This window comes from Oncorhynchus masou, chromosome 15, assembly GCF_036934945.1.
Source record: "Oncorhynchus masou masou isolate Uvic2021 chromosome 15, UVic_Omas_1.1, whole genome shotgun sequence".
NCBI lineage: Eukaryota > Metazoa > Chordata > Actinopteri > Salmoniformes > Salmonidae > Oncorhynchus > Oncorhynchus masou.
In genome coordinates, this window is record NC_088226.1 from 74,935,425 (window position 1) to 74,963,375 (window position 27,951).

Here is a 27,951-nt window from a genome sequence, read left to right on the forward strand (position 1 = left end):
CCATCACTCCCCCTGCTCTCCCTCCTCAACCAACCACATCCTGTTCAACCCACCACTCCCCCTGCTCTCCCTCCTCAACCAACCACATCCTGTTCAACCCACCACTCCCCCTGCTCTCCCTCCTCAACCAACCACATCCTGTTCAACCCACCACTCCCCCTGCTCTCCCTCCTCAACCAACCACATCCTGTTCAACCCACCACCCCCCTGCTCTCCCTCCTCAACCAACCACATCCTGTTCAACCCACCACTCCCCCTGCTCTCCCTCCTCAACCAACCACATCCTGTTCTCCTGTTCAATTAATTTTCCGCCACACTGAAAAGGACTACATACATACCTCTGTGCCCATCTCAGTGCAGCATGGTCGGTCCAAGGCCTCATGGTCGGTCCAAGGCCTCATGGTCGGTCCAAGGCCTTCCAACAGGGATCTTCGGCTGTCACCAAAGGAGAACACTTTTTGGTTCCAGGTAGAAATCCTTTTGGATCCATGTAGAACCTCTGTGGAATGGAGCCCAAAAGGGTTCTACCTAGAAACAGAAGGGGTTCTATGACAGCCAACAAAGGGTATATAACAAAGTATTGAGATAAACTTTTGTTATTGACCAAATACTTATTTTCCACCATAATTTGCAAATAAATTCATAAAAAATCCTACAATGTGATTTTCTGTATTTTGTTTCTCATTGTGTCTGTCATAGTTGAAGTGTACCTATGATGAAAATTACAGGCCTCTCATCTTTTTAAGTGGGAGAACTTGCACAAATTGGTGGCTGACTAAATACTTTTTTCCCCACTGTATGTGTGATTTCATAGTTCTACAATGTAGAAAATATTTTTTTTTTAATAAAGAAAACCCTTGAATGAGTAGGTGTCCAAACTGTTGACTGGTATGTATATGTTCAGGCTAATGTATGTTTCAATCAATCAATCAAATGTATTTATGAAGCCCTTTTTTACAAGTGCTGTACAGAAACCCAGCCTAAAACCTTAAACAGCAAGCAATGCAGGTGTAGAAGCACAGTGGCTAGGAAAAACTCCCTAGAAAGACCTTGGAAGAAACATAGAGAGGAACCAGACTGAGGGGTGGCCAGAGTGTGCCGGGTGGAGATTATAACAGAACATGGGGCCAAGATGTTCAAATGTCCATAGATGACCAGCAGGGTCAAATAATAATAATCACAGTGGTTATAGAGGGTACAGCACCTCAGGAGAAAATGTCAGTTGGCTTTTCATTGCCTATCATTCAGAGTTAAAGACAGCAGGTGCGGTAGAGAGAGAGTCCAAAACAGCAGGTCCAGGACAAGGTAGCACGTCCAGTGAACATAATATTTATATTTAAGGTGTATATTCAGGCTGATATTTGTATTTGAGATTCTGGGCCTCTACGCTAGTGTAAACATCTGTCCCTGTCCAGAGAGCCAGAACCTGTGGAGGAAACAGGTTGACAGATGGGAGAGAGGGGTTTGTGTGTGTGTCTGTCTCTCACAGAGGCAGTGTGTGTCTTAGCTCTAACACTTCTCTCTCTGACAGCTCCACCAAACAGTTGGCCTCCACCTCCCAAAATAACCTCCATTCCACAGCCATATATGTCCAGCAGCAACTGTGTTACCCTCGAGCCCCCCACCCTGCTCCAAGCTCTCAGCCTGTGCTGAGAAGGCATCATATATCCAGGCAGGACAATACAGTCGATTTGCTGCTGCCTCATTGTAGCCTGGAGGCAGCTGGTCAGTGGTAAGCTTTGGGGACCCGAGGATCAGACGAGGCCTCTCTCTGTCCATCGGAGCCTGGTCAGCCAGTCTTTCTGTGTCTGTCTCACCGTGCAACCATGGACGCCAGCACCACCAAGCTCATCCAGCCCACTGCGGCCCTCACCATCACCCAGTTGAACCAGGAGTGTCTCCTCCACCTCCTCTCCTACCTGGATAAAGACAGTTGTAGGTCTTTCTCCCTGACCTGCCATCGGCTCAGAGAGGTCTACCTGGACCCCAGGCTGTGGTCACTGCTCTTGTTCCACTCCCCCTCTGAGCTGAGGAGAGAGAACTATGTGTTAGGATCGTCGCTGCGCTATCTGGCTGTCACCTGGCACAGCTCCAGGGTCAAGGTCTGTAACATAGAGGACTGGATGAAGAATCAGTTCCAGAAGGATCTCTGTAGTAAACATGAGAGTCTGGTCAGCAGCTTCCTAGAACGCGTCTGTACCATGTAAGTAAATATCTGTTTGTTTCTGTTAACCTGTGTTTCTGTTTATATATGTTAACCTGTGTTTCTGTTAACCTGTGTTTCTGTTTATATATGTTAACCTGTGTTTCTGTTTATATATGTTAACCTGTGTTTCTGTTTATATATGTTAACCTGTGTTTCTGTTAACCTGTGTTTTTGTTTATATATGTTAACCTGTGTTTCTGTTAACCTGTGTTTCTGTTTATATATGTTAACCTGTGTTTCTGTTAACCTGTGTTTCTGTTTATATATGTTAACCTGTGTTTCTGTTTATATATGTTGACCTGTGTTTCTGTTTATATATGTTAACCTGTGTTTCTGTTTATATATGTTAACCTGTGTTTCTGTTTATATTTGTTAACCTGTGTTTCTGTTTATATTTGTTAACCTGTGTTTCTGTTTATATATGTTAACCTGTGTTTTGTTAACCTGTGTTTCTGTTAACCTGTGTTTCTGTTTATATATGTTAACCTGTGTTTCTGTTAACCTGTGTTTCTGTTTATATATGTTAACATGTGTTTCTGTTAACCTGTGTTTCTGTTTATATATGTTAACCTGTGTTTCTGTTTATATATGTTAACATGTGTTTCTGTTAACCTGTGTTTCTGTTTATATATGTTAACCTGTGTTTCTGTTAACCTGTGTTTCTGTTTATATATGTTAACATGTGTTTCTGTTAACCTGTGTTTCTGTTTATATATGTTAACCTGTGTTTCTGTTAACCTGTGTTTCTGTTTATATATGTTAACATGTGTTTCTGTTAACCTGTGTTTCTGTTTATATATGTTAACCTGTGTTTCTGTTAACCTGTGTTTCTGTTTATATATGTTAACATGTGTTTCTGTTAACCTGTGTTTCTGTTTATATATGTTAACATGTGTTTCTGTTAACCTGTGTTTCTGTTTATATATGTTAACCTGTGTTTCTGTTTATATATGTTAACCTGTGTTTCTGTTTATATATGTTAACCTGTGTTTCTGTTAACCTGTGTTTCTGTTTATATATGTTAACCTGTGTTTCTGTTAACCTGTGTTTCTGTTTATATATGTTAACATGTGTTTCTGTTAACCTGTGTTTCTGTTTATATATGTTAACCTGTGTTTCTGTTAACCTGTGTTTCTGTTTATATATGTTAACATGTGTTTCTGTTAACCTGTGTTTCTGTTTATATATGTTAACCTGTGTTTCTGTTTATATATGTTAACCTGTGTTTCTGTTAACCTGTGTTTCTGTTTATATATGTTAACCTGTGTTTCTGTTTATATATGTTAACCTGTGTTTCTGTTAACCTGTGTTTCTGTTTATATATGTTAACCTGTGTTTCTGTTTATATGTTAACCTGTGTTTCTGTTTATATATGTTAACCTGTGTTTCTGTTTATATATGTTAACCTGTGTTTCTGTTTATATATGTTAACCTGTGTTTCTGTTAACCTGTGTTTCTGTTTATATATGTTAACCTGTGTTTCTGTTAACCTGTGTTTCTGTTTATATATGTTAACCTGTGTTTCTGTTTATATATGTTAACCTGTGTTTCTGTTTATATATGTTAACCTGTGTTTTTGTTTATACGTGTTAACCTGTGTTTCTGTTTATGTACAGTGCATTCGGACAGTATTCAGACTCCTTGACTTTTTCTACATTTTGTTTCGTTACAGCCTTATTCTTAAATGGATTAAATAAAGATCCTCATCGATCTATTCACACAACCTCATAATGACAAAGCTAAAACAGTTTATTAGAAATGTTTATGTATTTATAAAAAAATAAAAAACATACTGTATTCAGACCCTTTGCTATGGGACTGTAAATTGAGCTCAGATGCATACTGTTTCCATTGATCCTTGATGTTTCTACAACTTGATTGGAGTCCAACTGTTGTAAATTCAATTGATTGGACATGATTTGGAAAGGCACACACCTGTCTATTTAAGGTCCCACAGTTGACAGTGCATGTCAGAGCAAAAAACAAGCCATGAGGTGGAAGGAATTGTCCGTAGAGCTCCAAGACAGGATTGTGTCGAGGCACAGATCTGTGGAAGGGTACCAAACAATGTCTGCAGCATTGTCCTCAAGAACACACAGCCCTCCATCATTCTTAAATGGAAAAAGTTTGGAACCACCAAGACTCTTCCTAGAGCTGGCTGCCCTCCCAAACTGAGTAATCGGAGATGGGCCTTAGTCAGGGAGGTGACCAATAACCCGATGGTCCCTCTGACAGAGCTCCAGTCTGGAGGAAACCTGGCACCATCTGTACAGTGAAGCCTGGTGGTGGCAACAGCATGCTGTTTTTCAGCGGCAGGGACTGGGAGACTAGTCAGGATAGAGGGAAAGATCAACGGAGCAAAGTACAGAGATCTTTGACGAAAACCTCAGGATCTGATATTTATGCCTTTAACTTTCTCACTCATCATTATTCCCAATTCATTCAGGACTATCCGTAATCATGGTAGAATTCACATTATTGTGAAAGTGTTCAGAAACATTATTATTTACAGTAAGTGACGCCAAAATGAGACACTACATTATTTAGTGTTCACTTTTATTGGGCACAAAATTATCTGAAGCACAACCAAAACAAACAGCAAATGCGTCCAACAAGTTTCTAGAGTCACAAGCTTGATATAATCACTGCGTGCTAGGAATATGGGACAAAATACTAAACTTTTGACTAGTTAGGGTAATTATTGACAGCAGCACATTATTGTTAGGGTAATTATTGACAGCAGCACAGTTAGTCATCAGCACTCTAGATAACATGTAAACAGCCTGACCAGCTCTGCTACGGCCGGTAAAATGGTCAGAGTGAGGTATTCTCTCATTTGTGTCTGGAAGTAGCTAGCCAGCAAGCTAGCCAACTTTAGCCCGTTAGCCTGAGTGCTTGGTTGGGACAAGCATGCATTGGCAGGCAAGTTGCAGAAAGACGAGCAGGCGATTTCCAATTGTTTCGAAATTACAGCACTTTTGGTACGTCGTCCCCCCATTTTAGGGGACAGGATTAATTAGGACAAAATGACTAATACACTACCGGTCAAAAGTTTTAGAAAACCGACATATTCAAGGGTTTTTCTTTTCTTTTATTTTCTACATTGTAGAATAATAGTGACGACATTAAAACTATGAAATAACACATAGAATCATGTAAGTAACAAAAAAGTGTTAAGGAAATCAAAATATATTTGAGATTTGAGATTCTTCAAATAGTCCCCAAATAGCCTCCAAATCAAAGTTTATTTGTCACGTGCGCCGAATTCCACAGGTGTAAACCTTACAGTGAAATGCTTAATTACACGCTCTAACCAATGGTGCCCAAAAAAGAGGTAGGTAGGTAGGTAGGTAGGTAAAGAAATAAAACAACAGTAAAAAGACATTTGAAAAAAGAGTAGCAAGGCTATATACAGACACCTGTTAGTCAGGCTTATTGAGGTAGTATGTACATGTAGGTATCGTTAAAGTGACTATGCATATACATGATGAACAGAGAGTAGCAGAAGCGTAAAAAGAGGGGTTGGCAGGTGGTGGGACACAATGCTTTGCACACTCTTGGCATTCTCTCAACCAGCTTCATGAGATAGTCACCTGGATTGCATTTCAATTAACAGGTGTGTCTTAAGCTAATTTGTGGAATTTATTTCCTTCTTCGCCGGGTCTTGCTTGTTAGTGCAGAATAACTGATGAATTTACTATCTCTGAAGAGTGCTCTGAAATCAGAGTAGATCGCTAGCCAGAGTGAATTTGCAAATGCGAGAGATGCTAACTGGATAAGTCGTTCAGCATAGTGATGGCCATTTATTGCTAGCTAACCAAATGGCACGTACATCTCTTGCTGTAGCCAATGAAAAACGATAAGAGGACAGCCACCCACTCCTCCACTGACATGACGTCCTCCTAGCTGCTAGCAAGCTAACATTAGGCTCAGTGTTGTTAACTTGCTACATAAATAGATAAGGTAGCATATTAGCCAAAGTTGGTTTTGTAGCATAAACTGGAAATGTGGTACTTTGGACTGATATTATCTGGAAAGTAGTTAAAACCGTGTCAGTTCCACTTTAAGGGTGGATGCATTAAGTCTCCAATATCTTATTTTGGGGTTGTTGTGCCGAGATCCAGATCTATCTACACTCGGACGTGGTCAGATATGACTGTGGCGAGGTCAGATATGACTGGGGCGAGGTCAGATATGACTGGGGCGAGGTCAGATATGACTGGGGCGAGGTCAGATATGACTGGGGCGAGGTCAGATATGACTGGGGCGAGGTCAGATATGACTGGGGCGAGGTCAGATATGACTGGGGCGTGGGTCAGATATGACTGGGGCGAGGTCAGATATGACTGGGGCGAGGTCAGATATGACTGGGGCGAGGTCAGATATGACTGGGGCGTGGGTCAGATATGACTGGGGCGAGGTCAGATATGACTGGGGCGAGGTCAGATATGACTGGGGTGTGGGTCAGATATGACTGGGGCGAGGTCAGATATGACTGGGGTGTGGGTCAGATATGACTGGGGCGAGGTCAGATATGACTGGGGCGTGGTCAGATATGACTGGGGCGTGGGTCAGATATGACTGGGGCGTGGTCAGATATGACTGGGGCGAGGTCAGATATGACTGGGGCGAGGTCAGATATGACTGGGGCGTGGGTCAGATATGACTGGGGCGTGGGTCAGATATGACTCGGACGTTGTCAGATATGACTGGGGCGAGGTCAGATATGACTGGGGCGTGGTCAGATATGACTGGGGCGTGGTCAGATATGACGGGCGTGGGTCAGATATGACTGGGGCGTGGGTCAGATATGACTGGGGTGTGGTCAGATATGACTGGGGCGAGGTCAGATATGACTGGGGCGAGGTCAGATATGACTGGGGCGAGGTCAGATATGACTGGGGCGTGGGTCAGATATGACTGGGGCGTGGGTCAGATATGACTGGGGCGTGGGTCAGATATGACTGGGGCGTGGTCAGATATGACTGGGGCGAGGTCAGATATGACTGGGGCGAGGTCAGATATGACTGGGGCGTGGGTCAGATATGACTGGGGCGTGGGTCAGATATGACTGGGGCGTGGGTCAGATATGACTCGGACGTTGTCAGATATGACTGGGGCGAGGTCAGATATGACTGGGGCGTGGTCAGATATGACTGGGGCGAGGTCAGATATGACTGGGGCGTGGGTCAGATATGACTGGGGCGTGGGTCAGATATGACTGGGGCGTGGTCAGATATGACTGGGGCGAGGTCAGATATGACTGGGGCGAGGTCAGATATGACTGGGGCGAGGTCAGATATGACTGGGGCGTGAGTCAGATATGACTGGGGCGAGGTCAGATATGACTGGGGCGTGGTCAGATATGACTGGGGCGAGGTCAGATATGACTGGGGCGTGGGTCAGATATGACTGGGGCGAGGTCAGATATGACTGGGGCGTGGGTCAGATATGACTGGGGCGTGGGTCAGATATGACTGGGGCGAGGTCAGAAATGACTGGGGCGAGGTCAGATATGACTGGGGCGTGGTCAGATATGACTGGGGCGAGGTCAGATATGACTGGGGCGAGGTCAGATATGACTGGGGCGTGGGTCAGAAATGACTGGGGCGTTTTTGTTAATAAGGATGACAGTGCCTCTTTTGTTTGAATTAAAAGAAGAAAATTAAGTTTAGCATGCTCTGTTGCAGATACATGTCCTTGTAAAATTTGCAATTGAAACCTGTTCCTTTTTGAAGAATGTTAGAATTGTCTTCCACTTGACTATAGAAAGCCCTCTTGTTGATAGTAAAGTCGAATTAAAATGAACAACAGTTGAAATTATGGAATTTTCTGACTTTCAGCACAATGAGCTGTCCATTTCCGATGCAAATAGCCTGGATAGCCATTTGATTAGATGTTCAGGAGTCTTGTGGCTTGGGGGTAGAAGCTGTTAAGAAGCCTTTTGTACCTAGATTGGTGCTTGGTACCACTTGCCGTGTGGTAACAGAGAGAACAGTCTATTACTAGGGTGGCTGGAGTCTTTGACAAATTTTAGGGCCTTCCTCTGACACCACCTGGTAAAGAGGTCCTGGATGGCAGGAAGCTTGGCCCCAGTGATGTACTGGGCCGTACGCATTACTACGTTAATATTAGATTTCGTGCACCAGCTGTTTACAAATATACATAGACAGCCGCAGCTTTTCTTTCCGACGCAGCGTAAACCCAGCCAGCTATCCATGTCATCGTTCAGCCACGACTCGGTGAAACATAAGATATTACAGTTTGTAATGTCCTGTTGGTAGGATATTCGTGATCATAGCTCCTCCATTTTGTTATCCAATGATTGTACGTTGGCTAATAAGACTGATGGTAGAGGCAGATTACCCACTTGCAGTCGAATCCGTACAAGGCACCCCGACCTACGACCCCGATATATCTGTCTCTTCATGCGAATCACAGGGATTTGTCGGTGTCTGAAGTAAATCCTTTGTTAAAAATCTTCGTCCAGTACGAGGTGAGTAATCCCTGTCCTGATGTCCAGAAGGTCTTTGTCCAGTACGAGGTGAGTAATCCCTGTCCTGATGTCCAGAAGCTCTTTGTCCAGTACGAGGTGAGTAATCCCTGCCCTGATGTCCAGAAGGTCTTCGTCCAGTACGAGGTGAATAATCCCTGCCCTGATGTCCAGAAGCTCTTTGTCCAGTACGAGGTGATTAATCCCTGTCCTGATGTCCAGAAGTTTTTTGTCCAGTACGAGGTGATTAATCCCTGTCCTGATGTCCAGAAGGTCTTTTTGGTCATAAGAGACGGTGGTAGAAACATTATGTACATCCTACTGCTGCTGCCATCAGTTACTGTCTGTCTCTTTCACACACACTCTCTGAGAGAAACACAGGGGCTCCCCCCAGGACACTTGTCAGCCTGTCTCCAGACTAGACTAGCAGGAACAGGTTGTAGGTATGTTGGAGGAGCAACAGCTGCTCTCTAGCTTCCTGACATCCCAGGTGAGCTGGTCTTGCTACAGTTACTGAGAGTCTGTCTGTGGGCTCTACGGGGCTCATTGTTTTAAGTGGTATTGTTTCTGTGTCCTGAAGGCTGTTGAGGTCACAGCTGTGAGATGACCGAGGGGACTGTTGCCTGTAAGATAAATCCTCTTCAACCCCCTAGAGAAGCATGTCTGTTGAATGTGAGAAATCCTCTTCAACCCCCTAGAGAAGCATGTCTGTTGAATGTGAGAAATCCTCTTCAACCCCCTAGAGAAGAATGTCAGGTAAAAACACAATATAACAGAAAAAACACAGTGATCTCCAGAAGTATTGGAACAGTGACAATTTGTTTAGGCTCTGTACTCCATCACTTTGGATTTGAAAAGACACAATGAATATGAGGTTAAAGTGCAGACTGTCATCCATATTGGGTGAACTGTTTAGAAACTAAAGCACCTTTTGTACAGAGAATACAATGTGGTTAGCATTTTATATCATAACCCCAAGACATGCTAACCTCTCACCATTACCAATAACAGGGGAGGTTAGCATTATATATCATACCTCCAAGACATGCTAACCTCTCACCATTACAATAACAGGGGAGGTTAGCATTATATATCATACCACTAAGACATGCTAACCTCTCACCATTACAATAACAGGGGAGGTTAGCATTATATATCATACCACTAAGACATGCTAACCTCTCATCATTACAATAACAGGGGAGGTTAGCATTTTATATCATAACAACAAGCAACTTTCTCACAATTCATTCAGGATTATCCATAACCATGGTAGCACCCAGATTAATGTGGAAGTGTTCAGAAACATTCTATTCTTATTTACAATAAAAGTAAAAAAGTCATGACACAATACATTATTTACCATTAACTTCTATTGGACACAAAATAATCTGTCCCAATAATGTTGGAGCGCACTATAATACCACAGAACACCCGTTAATAACAGCTCACCGTAAAACACCCGTTAATAACAGCTCATCGTAAAACACCCGTTAATAACAGCCCACCCTAGAACACCCGTTAATAACAGCTCACCGTAAAACACCCGTTAATAACAGCCCACCCTAGAACACCATTAATAACAGCTCACTGTAAAACACCCGTTATTAACAGCCCACCCTTGAACACCCGTTAATAACAGCTCACCGTAAAACACCCGTTAATAACAGCCCACCCTAGAACACCCGTTAATAACTGCTCACCGTAAAAAACCCGTTAATAACAGCCCACCCTAGAACACCCATTAATAACAGCCCACCGTAAAACACCCGTTAATAACAGCTCACCCTAGAACACCCGTTAATAACAGCCCACCATAAAACACCCGTTAATAACAGCTCACCCTAGAACACCCGTTAATAACAGCCCACCTTAAAACACCTGTTATTAACAGCCCACCCTAGAACACCCGTTAATAACAGCCCACCATAAAACACCCGTTATTAACAGCCCACCCTAGAACACCCGTTAATAACAGCTCACCCTAGAACACCCGTTAATAACAGCCCACCTTAAAACACCTGTTATTAACAGCCCACCCTAGAACACCCGTTAATAACAGCCCACCCTAGAACACCCGTAAATAACAGCTCACCCTAGAACACCCGTTAATAACAGCTCACCCTAGAACACCCGTTAATAACAGCCCACCTTAAAACACCTGTTATTAACAGCCCACCCTAGAACACCCGTTAATAACAGCCCACCCTAGAACACCCGTAAATAACAGCTCACCCTAGAACACCCGTTAATAACAGCCCACCTTAAAACACCTGTTATTAACAGCCCACCCTAGAACACCCGTTAATAACAGCCCACCCTAGAACACCCGTTAATAACAGCCCACCTTAAAACACCCGTTATTAACAGCCCACCCTAGAACACCCGTTAATAACAGCCCACCCTAGAACACCCGTAAATAACAGCACACCCTAGAACACCCGTTAATAACAGCCCACCTTAAAACACCTGTTATTAACAGCCCACCCTAGAACACCCGTTAATAACAGCCCACCCTAGAACACCCGTTAATAACAGCCCACCTTAAAACACCCGTTATTAACAGCCCACCCTAGAACACCCGTTAATAACAGCCCACCCTAGAACACCCGTTAATAACAGCCCACCCTAGAACACCCGTTAATAACAGCCCACCCTAGAACACCCGTTAATAACAGCCACCCTAGAACACCCGTTAATAACCGCCCACCCTAGAACACCCGTTAATAACAGCCCACCCTAGAACACCCGTTAATAACAGCTCACCCTAGAACACCCGTTAATAACAGCTCACCGTAAAACACCCGTTAATAACAGCCCACCCTAGAACACCCGTTAATAACAGCCCACTGTAGAACACCTGTTATTAACAGCCCACCCTAGAACACCCGTTAATAACAGCTCACCGTAAAACACCCGTTATTAACAGCCCACCCTAGAACACCCGTTAATAACAGCTCACCGTTAAACACCCGTTAATAACAGCCCACCCTAGAACACCCATTAATAACAGCCCACCCTAGAACACCCGTTAATAACAGCCCACCCTAGAACACCCGTTAATAACAGCCCACCCTAGAACACCCGTTAATAACAGCCCACCCTAGAACACCCGTTAATAACAGCCCACTGTAGAACACCTGTTATTAACAGCCCACCCTAGAACACCCGTTAATAACAGCTCACCGTAAAACACCCGTTAATAACAGCCCACCCTAGAACACCCATTAATAACAGCCCACCGTAAAACACCCGTTAATAACAGCTCACCCTAGAACACCCGTTAATAACAGCCCACCATAAAACACCCGTTAATAACAGCTCACCCTAGAACACCCGTTAATAACAGCCCACCTTAAAACACCTGTTATTAACAGCCCACCCTAGAACACCCGTTAATAACAGCCCACCATAAAACACCCGTTAATAACAGCTCACCCTAGAACACCCGTTAATAACAGCCCACCTTAAAACACCTGTTATTAACAGCCCACCCTAGAACACCCGTTAATAACAGCTCACCCTAGAACACCCGTTAATAACAGCCCACCTTAAAACACCTGTTATTAACAGCCCACCCTAGAACACCCGTTAATAACAGCCCACCCTAGAACACCCGTAAATAACAGCTCACCCTAGAACACCCGTTAATAACAGCCCACCTTAAAACACCTGTTATTAACAGCCCACCCTAGAACACCCGTTAATAACAGCCCACCCTAGAACACCCGTTAATAACAGCCCACCTTAAAACACCCGTTATTAACAGCCCACCCTAGAACACCCGTTAATAACAGCCCACCCTAGAACACCCGTAAATAACAGCTCACCCTAGAACACCCGTTAATAACAGCCCACCTTAAAACACCTGTTATTAACAGCCCACCCTAGAACACCCGTTAATAACAGCCCACCCTAGAACACCCGTTAATAACAGCCCACCTTAAAACACCTGTTATTAACAGCCCACCCTAGAACACCCGTTAATAACAGCCCACCCTAGAACACCCGTAAATAACAGCTCACCCTAGAACACCCGTTAATAACAGCTCACCCTAGAACACCCGTTAATAACAGCCCACCTTAAAACACCTGTTATTAACAGCCCACCCTAGAACACCCGTTAATAACAGCCCACCCTAGAACACCCGTAAATAACAGCTCACCCTAGAACACCCGTTAATAACAGCCCACCTTAAAACACCTGTTATTAACAGCCCACCCTAGAACACCCGTTAATAACAGCCCACCCTAGAACACCCGTTAATAACAGCCCACCTTAAAACACCCGTTATTAACAGCCCACCCTAGAACACCCGTTAATAACAGCCCACCCTAGAACACCCGTAAATAACAGCTCACCCTAGAACACCCGTTAATAACAGCCCACCTTAAAACACCTGTTATTAACAGCCCACCCTAGAACACCCGTTAATAACAGCCCACCCTAGAACACCCGTTAATAACAGCCCACCTTAAAACACCCGTTATTAACAGCCCACCCTAGAACACCCGTTAATAACAGCCCACCCTAGAACACCCGTTAATAACAGCTCACCCTAGAACACCCGTTAATAACAGCTCACCGTAAAACACCCGTTAATAACAGCCCACCCTAGAACACCCGTTAATAACAGCCCACTGTAGAACACCTGTTATTAACAGCCCACCCTAGAACACCCGTTAATAACAGCTCACCGTAAAACACCCGTTAATAACAGCTCACCGTAAAACACCCGTTAATAACAGCCCACCCTAGAACACCCATTAATAACAGCCCACCCTAGAACACCCGTTAATAACAGCCCACCCTAGAACACCCGTTAATAACAGCCCACCCTAGAACACCCGTTAATAACAGCCCACCCTAGAACACCCGTTAATAACAGCCCACCCTAGAACACCCGTTAATAACAGCCCACTGTAGAACACCTGTTATTAACAGCCCACCCTAGAACACCCGTTAATAACAGCTCACCGTAAAACACCCGTTAATAACAGCCCACCCTAGAACACCCGTTAATAACAGCCCACCTTAAAACACCCGTTAATAACAGCCCACCCTAGAACACCCGTTAATAACAGCCCACTGTAGAACACCTGTTATTAACAGCCCACCCTAGAACACCCGTTAATAACAGCTCACCGTAAAACACCCGTTATTAACAGCCCACCCTAGAACACCCGTTAATAACAGCTCACCGTAAAACACCCGTTAATAACAGCCCACCCTAGAACACCCATTAATAACAGCCCACCCTAGAACACCCGTTAATAACAGCCCACCCTAGAACACCCGTTAATAACAGCCCACCCTAGAACACCCGTTAATAACAGCCCACCCTAGAACACCCGTTAATAACAGCCCACCCTAGAACACCCGTTAATAACAGCCCACTGTAGAACACCTGTTATTAACAGCCCACCCTAGAACACCCGTTAATAACAGCTCACCGTAAAACACCCGTTAATAACAGCCCACCCTAGAACACCCATTAATAACAGCCCACCGTAAAACACCCGTTAATAACAGCTCACCCTAGAACACCCGTTAATAACAGCCCACCATAAAACACCCGTTAATAACAGCTCACCCTAGAACACCCGTTAATAACAGCCCACCTTAAAACACCCGTTATTAACAGCCCACCCTAGAACACCCGTTAATAACAGCCCACCCTAGAACACCCGTTAATAACAGCCCACCCTAGAACACCCGTTAATAACAGCCCACCCTAGAACACCCGTAAATAACAGCTCACCCTAGAACACCCGTTAATAACAGCCCACCTTAAAACACCTGTTATTAAAAGCCCACCCTAGAACACCCGTTAATAACAGCCCACCCTAGAACACCCGTTAATAACAGCCCACCTTAAAACACCTGTTATTAACAGCCCACCCTAGAACACCCGTTAATAACAGCCCACCCTAGAACACCCGTAAATAACAGCTCACCCTAGAACACCCGTTAATAACAGCCCACCTTAAAACACCTGTTATTAACAGCCCACCCTAGAACACCCGTTAATAACAGCCCACCCTAGAACACCCGTTAATAACAGCCCACCTTAAAACACCCGTTATTAACAGCCCACCCTAGAACACCCGTTAATAACAGCCCACCCTAGAACACCCGTAAATAACAGCTCACCCTAGAACACCCGTTAATAACAGCCCACCTTAAAACAACTGTTATTAACAGCCCACCCTAGAACACCCGTTAATAACAGCCCACCCTAGAACACCCGTTAATAACAGCCCACCTTAAAACACCCGTTATTAACAGCCCACCCTAGAACACCCGTTAATAACAGCCCACCCTAGAACACCCGTTAATAACAGCTCACCCTAGAACACCCGTTAATAACAGCTCACCGTAAAACACCCGTTAATAACAGCCCACCCTAGAACACCCGTTAATAACAGCCCACTGTAGAACACCTGTTATTAACAGCCCACCCTAGAACACCCGTTAATAACAGCTCACCGTAAAACACCCGTTATTAACAGCCCACCCTAGAACACCCGTTAATAACAGCTCACCGTAAAACACCCGTTAATAACAGCCCACCCTAGAACACCCATTAATAACAGCCCACCCTAGAACACCCGTTAATAACAGCCCACCCTAGAACACCCGTTAATAACAGCCCACCCTAGAACACCCGTTAATAACAGCCCACCCTAGAACACCCGTTAATAACAGCCCACCCTAGAACACCCGTTAATAACAGCCCACTGTAGAACACCTGTTATTAACAGCCCACCCTAGAACACCCGTTAATAACAGCTCACCGTAAAACACCCGTTAATAACAGCCCACCCTAGAACACCCATTAATAACAGCCCACCGTAAAACACCCGTTAATAACAGCTCACCCTAGAACACCCGTTAATAACAGCCCACCATAAAACACCCGTTAATAACAGCTCACCCTAGAACACCCGTTAATAACAGCCCACCTTAAAACACCTGTTATTAACAGCCCACCCTAGAACACCCGTTAATAACAGCCCACCATAAAACACCCGTTAATAACAGCTCACCCTAGAACACCCTTTAATAACAGCCCACCTTAAAACACCTGTTATTAACAGCCCACCCTAGAACACCCGTTAATAACAGCTCACCCTAGAACACCCGTTAATAACAGCCCACCTTAAAACACCTGTTATTAACAGCCCACCCTAGAACACCCGTAAATAACAGCTCACCCTAGAACACCCGTTAATAACAGCCCACCTTAAAACACCTGTTATTAACAGCCCACCCTAGAACACCCGTTAATAACAGCCCACCCTAGAACACCCGTTAATAACAGCCCACCTTAAAACACCCGTTATTAACAGCCCACCCTAGAACACCCGTTAATAACAGCCCACCCTAGAACACCCGTAAATAACAGCTCACCCTAGAACACCCGTTAATAACAGCCCACCTTAAAACACCTGTTATTAACAGCCCACCCTAGAACACCCGTTAATAACAGCCCACCCTAGAACACCCGTTAATAACAGCCCACCTTAAAACACCTGTTATTAACAGCCCACCCTAGAACACCCGTTAATAACAGCCCACCCTAGAACACCCGTAAATAACAGCTCACCCTAGAACACCCGTTAATAACAGCTCACCCTAGAACACCCGTTAATAACAGCCCACCTTAAAACACCTGTTATTAACAGCCCACCCTAGAACACCCGTTAATAACAGCCCACCCTAGAACACCCGTAAATAACAGCTCACCCTAGAACACCCGTTAATAACAGCCCACCTTAAAACACCTGTTATTAACAGCCCACCCTAGAACACCCGTTAATAACAGCCCACCCTAGAACACCCGTTAATAACAGCCCACCTTAAAACACCCGTTATTAACAGCCCACCCTAGAACACCCGTTAATAACAGCCCACCCTAGAACACCCGTAAATAACAGCTCACCCTAGAACACCCGTTAATAACAGCCCACCTTAAAACACCTGTTATTAACAGCCCACCCTAGAACACCCGTTAATAACAGCCCACCTTAAAACACCCGTTATTAACAGCCCACCCTAGAACACCCGTTAATAACAGCCCACCCTAGAACACCCGTTAATAACAGCCCACCCTAGAACACCCGTTAATAACAGCCCACCCTAGAACACCCGTTAATAACAGCCACCCTAGAACACCCGTTAATAACAGCCCACCCTAGAACACCCGTTAATAACAGCCCACCCTAGAACACCCGTTAATAACAGCTCACCCTAGAACACCCGTTAATAACAGCTCACCGTAAAACACCCGTTAATAACAGCCCACCCTAGAACACCCGTTAATAACAGCCCACTGTAGAACACCTGTTATTAACAGCCCACCCTAGAACACCCGTTAATAACAGCTCACCGTAAAACACCCGTTATTAACAGCCCACCCTAGAACACCCGTTAATAACAGCTCACCGTAAAACACCCGTTAATAACAGCCCACCCTAGAACACCCGTTAATAACAGCCCACCCTAGAACACCCGTTAATAACAGCCCACCCTAGAACACCCGTTAATAACAGCCCACCCTAGAACACCCGTTAATAACAGCCCACCCTAGAACACCCGTTAATAACAGCCCACTGTAGAACACCTGTCATTAACAGCCCACCCTAGAACACCCGTTAATAACAGCTCACCGTAAAACACCCGTTAATAACAGCCCACCCTAGAACACCCATTAATAACAGCCCACCGTAAAACACCCGTTAATAACAGCTCACCCTAGAACACCCGTTAATAACAGCCCACCATAAAACACCCGTTAATAACAGCCCACCCTAGAACACCCGTTAATAACAGCCCACCATAAAACACCCGTTAATAACAGCTCACCCTAGAACACCCGTTAATAACAGCCCACCTTAAAACACCTGTTATTAACAGCCCACCCTAGAACACCCGTTAATAACAGCTCACCCTAGAACACCCGTTAATAACAGCCCACCTTAAAACACCTGTTATTAACAGCCCACCCTAGAACACCCGTTAATAACAGCCCACCCTAGAACACCCGTAAATAACAGCTCACCCTAGAACACCCGTTAATAACAGCCCACCTTAAAACACCTGTTATTAACAGCCCACCCTAGAACACCCGTTAATAACAGCCCACCCTAGAACACCCGTTAATAACAGCCCACCTTAAAACACCCGTTATTAACAGCCCACCCTAGAACACCCGTTAATAACAGCCCACCCTAGAACACCCGTAAATAACAGCTCACCCTAGAACACCCGTTAATAACAGCCCACCTTAAAACACCTGTTATTAACAGCCCACCCTAGAACACCCGTTAATAACAGCCCACCCTAGAACACCCGTTAATAACAGCCCACCTTAAAACACCCGTTATTAACAGCCCACCCTAGAACACCCGTTAATAACAGCCCACCCTAGAACACCCGTTAATAACAGCCCACCCTAGAACACCCGTTAATAACAGCCACCCTAGAACACCCGTTAATAACAGCCCACCCTAGAACACCCGTTAATAACAGCCCACCCTAGAACACCCGTTAATAACAGCTCACCCTAGAACACCCGTTAATAACAGCTCACCGTAAAACACCCGTTAATAACAGCCCACCCTAGAACACCCGTTAATAACAGCCCACTGTAGAACACCTGTTATTAACAGCCCACCCTAGAACACCCGTTAATAACAGCTCACCGTAAAACACCCGTTATTAACAGCCCACCCTAGAACACCCGTTAATAACAGCTCACCGTAAAACACCCGTTAATAACAGCCCACCCTAGAACACCCATTAATAACAGCCCACCCTAGAACACCCGTTAATAACAGCCCACCCTAGAACACCCGTTAATAACAGCCCACCCTAGAACACCCGTTAATAACAGCCCACCCTAGAACACCCGTTAATAACAGCCCACCCTAGAACACCCGTTAATAACAGCCCACTGTAGAACACCTGTTATTAACAGCCCACCCTAGAACACCCGTTAATAACAGCTCACCGTAAAACACCCGTTAATAACAGCCCACCCTAGAACACCATTAATAACAGCTCACCGTAAAACACCCGTTATTAACAGCCCACCCTTGAACACCCGTTAATAACAGCTCACCGTAAAACACCCGTTAATAACAGCCCACCCTAGAACACCCGTTAATAACAGCTCACCCTAGAACACCCGTTAATAACAGCCCACCATAAAACACCCGTTAATAACAGCTCACCCTAGAACACCCGTTAATAACAGCCCACCTTAAAACACCCGTTATTAACAGCCCACCCTAGAACACCCGTTAATAACAGCCCACCCTAGAACACCCGTAAATAACAGCTCACCCTAGAACACCCGTTAATAACAGCCCACCTTAAAACACCTGTTATTAACAGCCCACCCTAGAACACCCGTTAATAACAGCCCACCCTAGAACACCCGTTAATAACAGCCCACCTTAAAACACCCGTTATTAACAGCCCACCCTAGAACACCCGTTAATAACAGCCCACCCTAGAACACCCGTAAATAACAGCTCACCCTAGAACACCCGTTAATAACAGCCCACCTTAAAACACCTGTTATTAACAGCCCACCCTAGAACACCCGTTAATAACAGCCCACCCTAGAACACCCGTTAATAACAGCCCACCTTAAAACACCCGTTATTAACAGCCCACCCTAGAACACCCGTTAATAACAGCCACCCTAGAACACCCGTTAATAACAGCCACCCTAGAACACCCGTTAATAACAGCCCACCCTAGAACACCCGTTAATAACAGCCACCCTAGAACACCCGTTAATAACAGCCCACCCTAGAACACCCGTTAATAACAGCTCACCCTAGAACACTTGTTAATAACAGCCCACCCTAGAACACTTGTTAATAACAGCCCACCCTAGAACACCCGTTAATAACAGCCCACCCTAGAACACCCGTTAATAACAGCCCACCCTAGAACACCCGTTAATAACAGCCCACCCTAGAACACCCGTTAATAACAGCTCACCCTAGAACACTTGTTAATAACAGCCCACCCTAGAACACTTGTTAATAACAGCCCACCCTAGAACACCCGTTAATAACAGCCCACCCTAGAACACCCGTTAATAACAGCCCACCCTAGAACACCCGTTAATAACAGCCCACCCTAGAACACCCGTTAATAACAGCCCACCCTAGAACACCCGTTAATAACAGCCCACCCTAGAACACCCGTTAATAACAGCCCACCCTAGAACACCCGTTAATAACAGCCCACCCTAGAACACCCGTTAATAACAGCCCACCCTAGAACACCCGTTAATAACAGCCCACCCTAGAACACCCGTTAATAACAGCCCACCCTAGAACACTTGTTAATAACAGCCCACCCTAGAACACTTGTTAATAACAGCCCACCCTAGAACACCCGTTAATAACAGCCCACCCTAGAACACCCGTTAATAACAGCCCACCCTAGAACACCCGTTAATAACAGCCCACCCTAGAACACCCGTTAATAACAGCCCACCCTAGAACACCCGTTAATAACAGCCCACCCTAGAACACCCGTTAATAACAGCCACCCTAGAACACCCGTTAATAACAGCCCACCCTAGAACACCCGTTAATAACAGCCCACCCTAGAACACCCGTTAATAACAGCTCACCCTAGAACACCCGTTAATAACAGCTCACCGTAAAACACCCGTTAATAACAGCCCACCCTAGAACACCCGTTAATAACAGCCCACTGTAGAACACCTGTTATTAACAGCCCACCCTAGAACACCCGTTAATAACAGCTCACCGTAAAACACCCGTTATTAACAGCCCACCCTAGAACACCCGTAAATAACAGCTCACCCTAGAACACCCGTTAATAACAGCTCACCCTAGAACACCCGTTAATAACAGCCCACCTTAAAACACCTGTTATTAACAGCCCACCCTAGAACACCCGTTAATAACAGCCCACCCTAGAACACCCGTAAATAACAGCTCACCCTAGAACACCCGTTAATAACAGCCCACCTTAAAACACCTGTTATTAACAGCCCACCCTAGAACACCCGTTAATAACAGCCCACCCTAGAACACCCGTTAATAACAGCCCACCTTAAAACACCCGTTATTAACAGCCCACCCTAGAACACCCGTTAATAACAGCCCACCCTAGAACACCCGTAAATAACAGCTCACCCTAGAACACCCGTTAATAACAGCCCACCTTAAAACACCTGTTATTAACAGCCCACCCTAGAACACCCGTTAATAACAGCCCACCCTAGAACACCCGTTAATAACAGCCCACCTTAAAACACCCGTTATTAACAGCCCACCCTAGAACACCCGTTAATAACAGCCCACCCTAGAACACCCGTTAATAACAGCCCACCCTAGAACACCCGTTAATAACAGCCCACCCTAGAACACCCGTTAATAACAGCCACCCTAGAACACCCGTTAATAACAGCCCACCCTAGAACACCCGTTAATAACAGCCCACCCTAGAACACCCGTTAATAACAGCTCACCCTAGAACACCCGTTAATAACAGCTCACCGTAAAACACCCGTTAATAACAGCCCACCCTAGAACACCCGTTAATAACAGCCCACTGTAGAACACCTGTTATTAACAGCCCACCCTAGAACACCCGTTAATAACAGCTCACCGTAAAACACCCGTTATTAACAGCCCACCCTAGAACACCCGTTAATAACAGCTCACCGTAAAACACCCGTTAATAACAGCCCACCCTAGAACACCCGTTAATAACAGCCCACCCTAGAACACCCGTTAATAACAGCCCACCCTAGAACACCCGTTAATAACAGCCCACCCTAGAACACCCGTTAATAACAGCCCACCCTAGAACACCCGTTAATAACAGCCCACTGTAGAACACCTGTCATTAACAGCCCACCCTAGAACACCCGTTAATAACAGCTCACCGTAAAACACCCGTTAATAACAGCCCACCCTAGAACACCCATTAATAACAGCCCACCGTAAAACACCCGTTAATAACAGCTCACCCTAGAACACCCGTTAATAACAGCCCACCATAAAACACCCGTTAATAACAGCCCACCCTAGAACACCCGTTAATAACAGCCCACCATAAAACACCCGTTAATAACAGCTCACCCTAGAACACCCGTTAATAACAGCCCACCTTAAAACACCTGTTATTAACAGCCCACCCTAGAACACCCGTTAATAACAGCTCACCCTAGAACACCCGTTAATAACAGCCCACCTTAAAACACCTGTTATTAACAGCCCACCCTAGAACACCCGTTAATAACAGCCCACCCTAGAACACCCGTAAATAACAGCTCACCCTAGAACACCCGTTAATAACAGCCCACCTTAAAACACCTGTTATTAACAGCCCACCCTAGAACACCCGTTAATAACAGCCCACCCTAGAACACCCGTTAATAACAGCCCACCTTAAAACACCCGTTATTAACAGCCCACCCTAGAACACCCGTTAATAACAGCCCACCCTAGAACACCCGTAAATAACAGCTCACCCTAGAACACCCGTTAATAACAGCCCACCTTAAAACACCTGTTATTAACAGCCCACCCTAGAACACCCGTTAATAACAGCCCACCCTAGAACACCCGTTAATAACAGCCCACCTTAAAACACCCGTTATTAACAGCCCACCCTAGAACACCCGTTAATAACAGCCCACCCTAGAACACCCGTTAATAACAGCCCACCCTAGAACACCCGTTAATAACAGCCACCCTAGAACACCCGTTAATAACAGCCCACCCTAGAACACCCGTTAATAACAGCCCACCCTAGAACACCCGTTAATAACAGCTCACCCTAGAACACCCGTTAATAACAGCTCACCGTAAAACACCCGTTAATAACAGCCCACCCTAGAACACCCGTTAATAACAGCCCACTGTAGAACACCTGTTATTAACAGCCCACCCTAGAACACCCGTTAATAACAGCTCACCGTAAAACACCCGTTATTAACAGCCCACCCTAGAACACCCGTTAATAACAGCTCACCGTAAAACACCCGTTAATAACAGCCCACCCTAGAACACCCATTAATAACAGCCCACCCTAGAACACCCGTTAATAACAGCCCACCCTAGAACACCCGTTAATAACAGCCCACCCTAGAACACCCGTTAATAACAGCCCACCCTAGAACACCCGTTAATAACAGCCCACCCTAGAACACCCGTTAATAACAGCCCACTGTAGAACACCTGTTATTAACAGCCCACCCTAGAACACCCGTTAATAACAGCTCACCGTAAAACACCCGTTAATAACAGCCCACCCTAGAACACCATTAATAACAGCTCACCGTAAAACACCCGTTATTAACAGCCCACCCTTGAACACCCGTTAATAACAGCTCACCGTAAAACACCCGTTAATAACAGCCCACCCTAGAACACCCGTTAATAACAGCTCACCCTAGAACACCCGTTAATAACAGCCCACCATAAAACACCCGTTAATAACAGCTCACCCTAGAACACCCGTTAATAACAGCCCACCTTAAAACACCCGTTATTAACAGCCCACCCTAGAACACCCGTTAATAACAGCCCACCCTAGAACACCCGTAAATAACAGCTCACCCTAGAACACCCGTTAATAACAGCCCACCTTAAAACACCTGTTATTAACAGCCCACCCTAGAACACCCGTTAATAACAGCCCACCCTAGAACACCCGTTAATAACAGCCCACCTTAAAACACCCGTTATTAACAGCCCACCCTAGAACACCCGTTAATAACAGCCCACCCTAGAACACCCGTAAATAACAGCTCACCCTAGAACACCCGTTAATAACAGCCCACCTTAAAACACCTGTTATTAACAGCCCACCCTAGAACACCCGTTAATAACAGCCCACCCTAGAACACCCGTTAATAACAGCCCACCTTAAAACACCCGTTATTAACAGCCCACCCTAGAACACCCGTTAATAACAGCCACCCTAGAACACCCGTTAATAACAGCCACCCTAGAACACCCGTTAATAACAGCCCACCCTAGAACACCCGTTAATAACAGCCACCCTAGAACACCCGTTAATAACAGCCCACCCTAGAACACCCGTTAATAACAGCCCACCCTAGAACACCCGTTAATAACAGCTCACCCTAGAACACTTGTTAATAACAGCCCACCCTAGAACACTTGTTAATAACAGCCCACCCTAGAACACCCGTTAATAACAGCCCACCCTAGAACACCCGTTAATAACAGCCCACCCTAGAACACCCGTTAATAACAGCCCACCCTAGAACACCCGTTAATAACAGCCCACCCTAGAACACCCGTTAATAACAGCCCACCCTAGAACACCCGTTAATAACAGCCCACCCTAGAACACCCGTTAATAACAGCCCACCCTAGAACACCCGTTAATAACAGCCCACCCTAGAACACCCGTTAATAACAGCCCACCCTAGAACACCCGTTAATAACAGCCCACCCTAGAACACCCGTTAATAACAGCCCACCCTAGAACACTTGTTAATAACAGCCCACCCTAGAACACTTGTTAATAACAGCCCACCCTAGAACACCCGTTAATAACAGCCCACCCTAGAACACCCGTTAATAACAGCCCACCCTAGAACACCCGTTAATAACAGCCCACCCTAGAACACCCGTTAATAACAGCCCACCCTAGAACACCCGTTAATAACAGCCCACCCTAGAACACCCATTAATAACAGCCCACCCTAGAACACCCGTTAATAACAGCCCACCCTGGAACACCTGTTAATAAAATAAAATAAAATCAAATTTTATTTGTCACATACACATGGTTAGCAGATGTTAATGCGAGTGTAGCGAAATGCTTGTGCTTCTAGTTCCGACAATGCAGTAATAACCAACAAGTAATCTAACTAACAATTCCAAAACTACTGTCTTATACACAGTGTAAGGGGATAAAGAATATGTACATAGGGATATATGAATGAGTGATGGTACAGAGCAGCATAGGCAAGATACAGTAGATGGTATCGAGTACAGTATATACATATGAGATGAGTATGTAAACAAAGTGGCATAGTTAAAGTGGCTAGTGATACATGTACATTTACATTTAAGTCATTTAGCTGACGCTCTTATCCAGAGCGACTTACAAATTGGTGAATTCACCTTCTGACATCCGGTGGAACAGCCACTTTACAATAGTGCATCTAAATCATTTAAGGGAGGGGGGGGGGTGAGAAGGATTACTTATCCTATCCTAGGTATTCCTTGAAGAGGTGGGGTTTCAGGTGTCTCCGGAAGGTGGTGATTGACTCCATTGTCTTGGCGTCGTGAGGGAGTTTGTTCCACCATTGGGGGGCCAGAGCAGCGAACAGTTTTGACTGGGCTGAGCGGGAACTGTACTTCCTCAGTGGTAGGGAGGCGAGCAGGCCAGAGGTGGATGAACGCAGTGCCCTTGTTTGGGTGTAGGGCCCGATCAGAGCCTGGAGGTACTGCGGTGCCGTTCCCCTCACAGCTCCGTAGGCAAGCACCATGGTCTTGTAGCGGATGCGAGCTTCAACTGGAAGCCAGTGGAGAGAGCGGAGGAGCGGGGTGACGTGAGAGAACTTGGGAAGGTTGAACACCAGACGGGCTGCGGCGTTCTGGATGAGTTGTAGGGGTTTAATGGCACAGGCAGGGAGCCCAGCCAACAGCGAGTTGCAGTAATCCAGACGGGAGATGACAAGTGCCTGGATTAGGACCTGCGCCGCTTCCTGTGTGAGGCAGGGTCGTACTCTGCGGATGTTGTAGAGCATGAACCTACAGGAACGGGCCACCGCCATGATGTTGGTTGAGAACGACAGGGTGTTGTCCAGGATCACGCCAAGGTTCTTAGCGCTCTGGGAGGAGGACACAATGGAGTTGTCAACCGTGATGGCGAGATCATGGAACGGGCAGTCCTTCCCCGGGAGGAAGAGCAGCTCTGTCTTGCCGAGGTTCAGCTTGAGGTGGTGATCCGTCATCCACACTGATATGTCTGCCAGACATGCAGAGATGCGATTCGCCACCTGGTCATCAGAAGGGGGAAAGGAGAAGATTAATTGTGTGTCGTCTGCATAGCAATGATAGGAGAGACCATGTGAGGTTATGACAGAGCCAAGTGACTTGGTGTATAGCGAGAATAGGAGAGGGCCTAGAACAGAGCCCTGGGGGACACCAGTGGTGAGAGCGCGTGGCGAGGAGACAGATTCTCGCCACGCCACCTGGTAGGAGCGACCTGTCAGGTAGGACGCAATCCAAGCGTGGGCCGCGCCGGAGATGCCCAACTCGGAGATGGTGGAGAGGAGGATCTGATGGTTCACAGTATCGAAGGCAGCCGATAGGTCTAGAAGGATGAGAGCAGAGGAGAGAGAGTTAGCTTTAGCAGTGCGGAGCGCCTCCGTGATACAGAGAAGAGCAGTCTCAGTTGAATGACTAGTCTTGAAACCTGACTGATTTGGATCAAGAAGGTCATTCTGAGAGAGATAGCGGGAGAGCTGGCCAAGGACGGCACGTTCAAGAGTTTTGGAGAGAAAAGAAAGAAGGGATACTGGTCTGTAGTTGTTGACATCGGAGGGATCGAGTGTCGGTTTTTTCAGAAGGGGTGCAACTCTCGCTCTCTTGAAGACGGAAGGGACGTAGCCAGCGGTCAGGGATGAGTTGATGAGCGAGGTGAGGTAAGGGAGAAGGTCTCCGGAAATGGTCTGGAGAAGAGAGGAGGGGATAGGGTCAAGCGGGCAGGTTGTTGGGCGGCCGGCCGTCACAAGAAGCGAGATTTCATCTGGAGAGAGATGGGAGAAAGAGGTCAGAGCACAGGGTAGGGCAGCGTGAGCAGAACCAGCGGTGTCATTTGACTTAGCAAACGAGGATCGGATGTCGTCGACCTTCTTTTCAAAATGGTTGACGAAGTCATCTGCAGAGAGGGAGGAGGGGGGGAGGATTCATGAGGGAGGAGAAGGTGGCAAAGAGCTTCCTAGGGTTAGAGGCAGATGCTTGGAATTTAGAGTGGTAGAAAGTGGCTTTAGCAGCAGAGACAGAGGAGGAAAATGTAGAGAGGAGGGAGTGAAAGGATGCCAGGTCCGCAGGGAGGCGAGTTTTCCTCCATTTCCGCTCGGCTGCCCGGAGCTCTGTTCTGTGAGCTCGCAGTGAGTCGTCGAGCCACGGAGCGGGAGGGGAGTACCGAGCCGGCCTGGAGGATAGGGGACATAGAGAGTCAAAGGATGCAGAAAGCGAAGAGAGGAGGGTTGAGGAGGCAGAATCAGGAGATAGGTTGGAGAAGGTATGAGCAGAGGGAAGAGATGATAGGATGAAAGAGGAGAGAGTAGCGGGGGAGAGAGAGCGAAGGTTGGGACGGCGCGATACCATCCGAGTAGGGGCAGTGTGGGAAGTGTTGGATGAGAGCGAGAGGGAAAAGGATACAAGGTAGTGGTCGGAGACTTGGAGGGGAGTTGCAATGAGGTTAGTGGAAGAACAGCATCTAGTAAAGATGAGGTCGAGCGTATTGCCTGCCTTGTGAGTATGGGGGGAAGGTGAGAGGGTGAGGTCAAAAGAGGAGAGGAGTGGAAAGAAGGAGGCAGAGAGGAATGAGTCAAAGGTAGACGTGGGGGGGTTAAAGTCGCCCAGGACTGTGAGAGGTGAGCCGTCCTCAGGAAAGGAGCTTATCAAGGCATCAAGCTCATTGATGAACTCTCCGAGGGAACCTGGAGGGCGATAAATGATAAGGATGTTAAGCTTGAAAGGGCTGGTAAATGTGACAGCATGGAATTCAAAGGAGGCGATAGACAGATGGGTAAGGGGAGAAAGAGAGAATGACCACTTGGGAGAGATGAGGATCCCGGTGCCACCACCCCGCTGACCAGAAGCTCTCGGGGTGTGCGAGAACACGTGGGCGGACGAAGAGAGAGCAGTAGGAGTAGCAGTGTTATCTGTGGTGATCCATGTTTCCGTCAGTGCCAAGAAGTCGAGGGACTGGAGGGAGGCATAGGCTGAGATGAACTCTGCCTTGTTGGCCGCAGATCGGCAGTTCCAGAGGCTACCGGAGACCTGGAACTCCACGTGGGTCGTGCGCGCTGGGACCACCAGATTAGGGTGGCCGCGGCCACGCGGTGTGGAGCGTTTGTATGGTCTGTGCAGAGAGGAGAGAACAGGGATAGATAGACACATAGTTGACAGGCTACAGAAGAGGCTACGCTAATGCAAAGGAGATTGGAATGACAAGTGGACTACACGT

General features: G+C 46.2%; 1 protein-coding gene across 1 annotated transcript in view; it reads left to right on the forward strand.

Annotated features, from left to right (window-relative positions):
- The first annotated feature begins 1,725 nt into the window (after nt 1–1,725).
- fbxl22 (F-box and leucine-rich repeat protein 22) overlaps nt 1,726–27,951 on the forward strand; it is a 38,530-nt gene continuing 12,304 nt past the window's right edge. Inside the window, exon 1 of the mRNA XM_064990237.1 lies at nt 1,726–2,203. Within this exon, the coding sequence (XP_064846309.1) occupies nt 1,827–2,203 (377 nt within the window). The 5' untranslated portion in view covers nt 1,726–1,826. The remainder of the gene's footprint in view (nt 2,204–27,951) is intronic.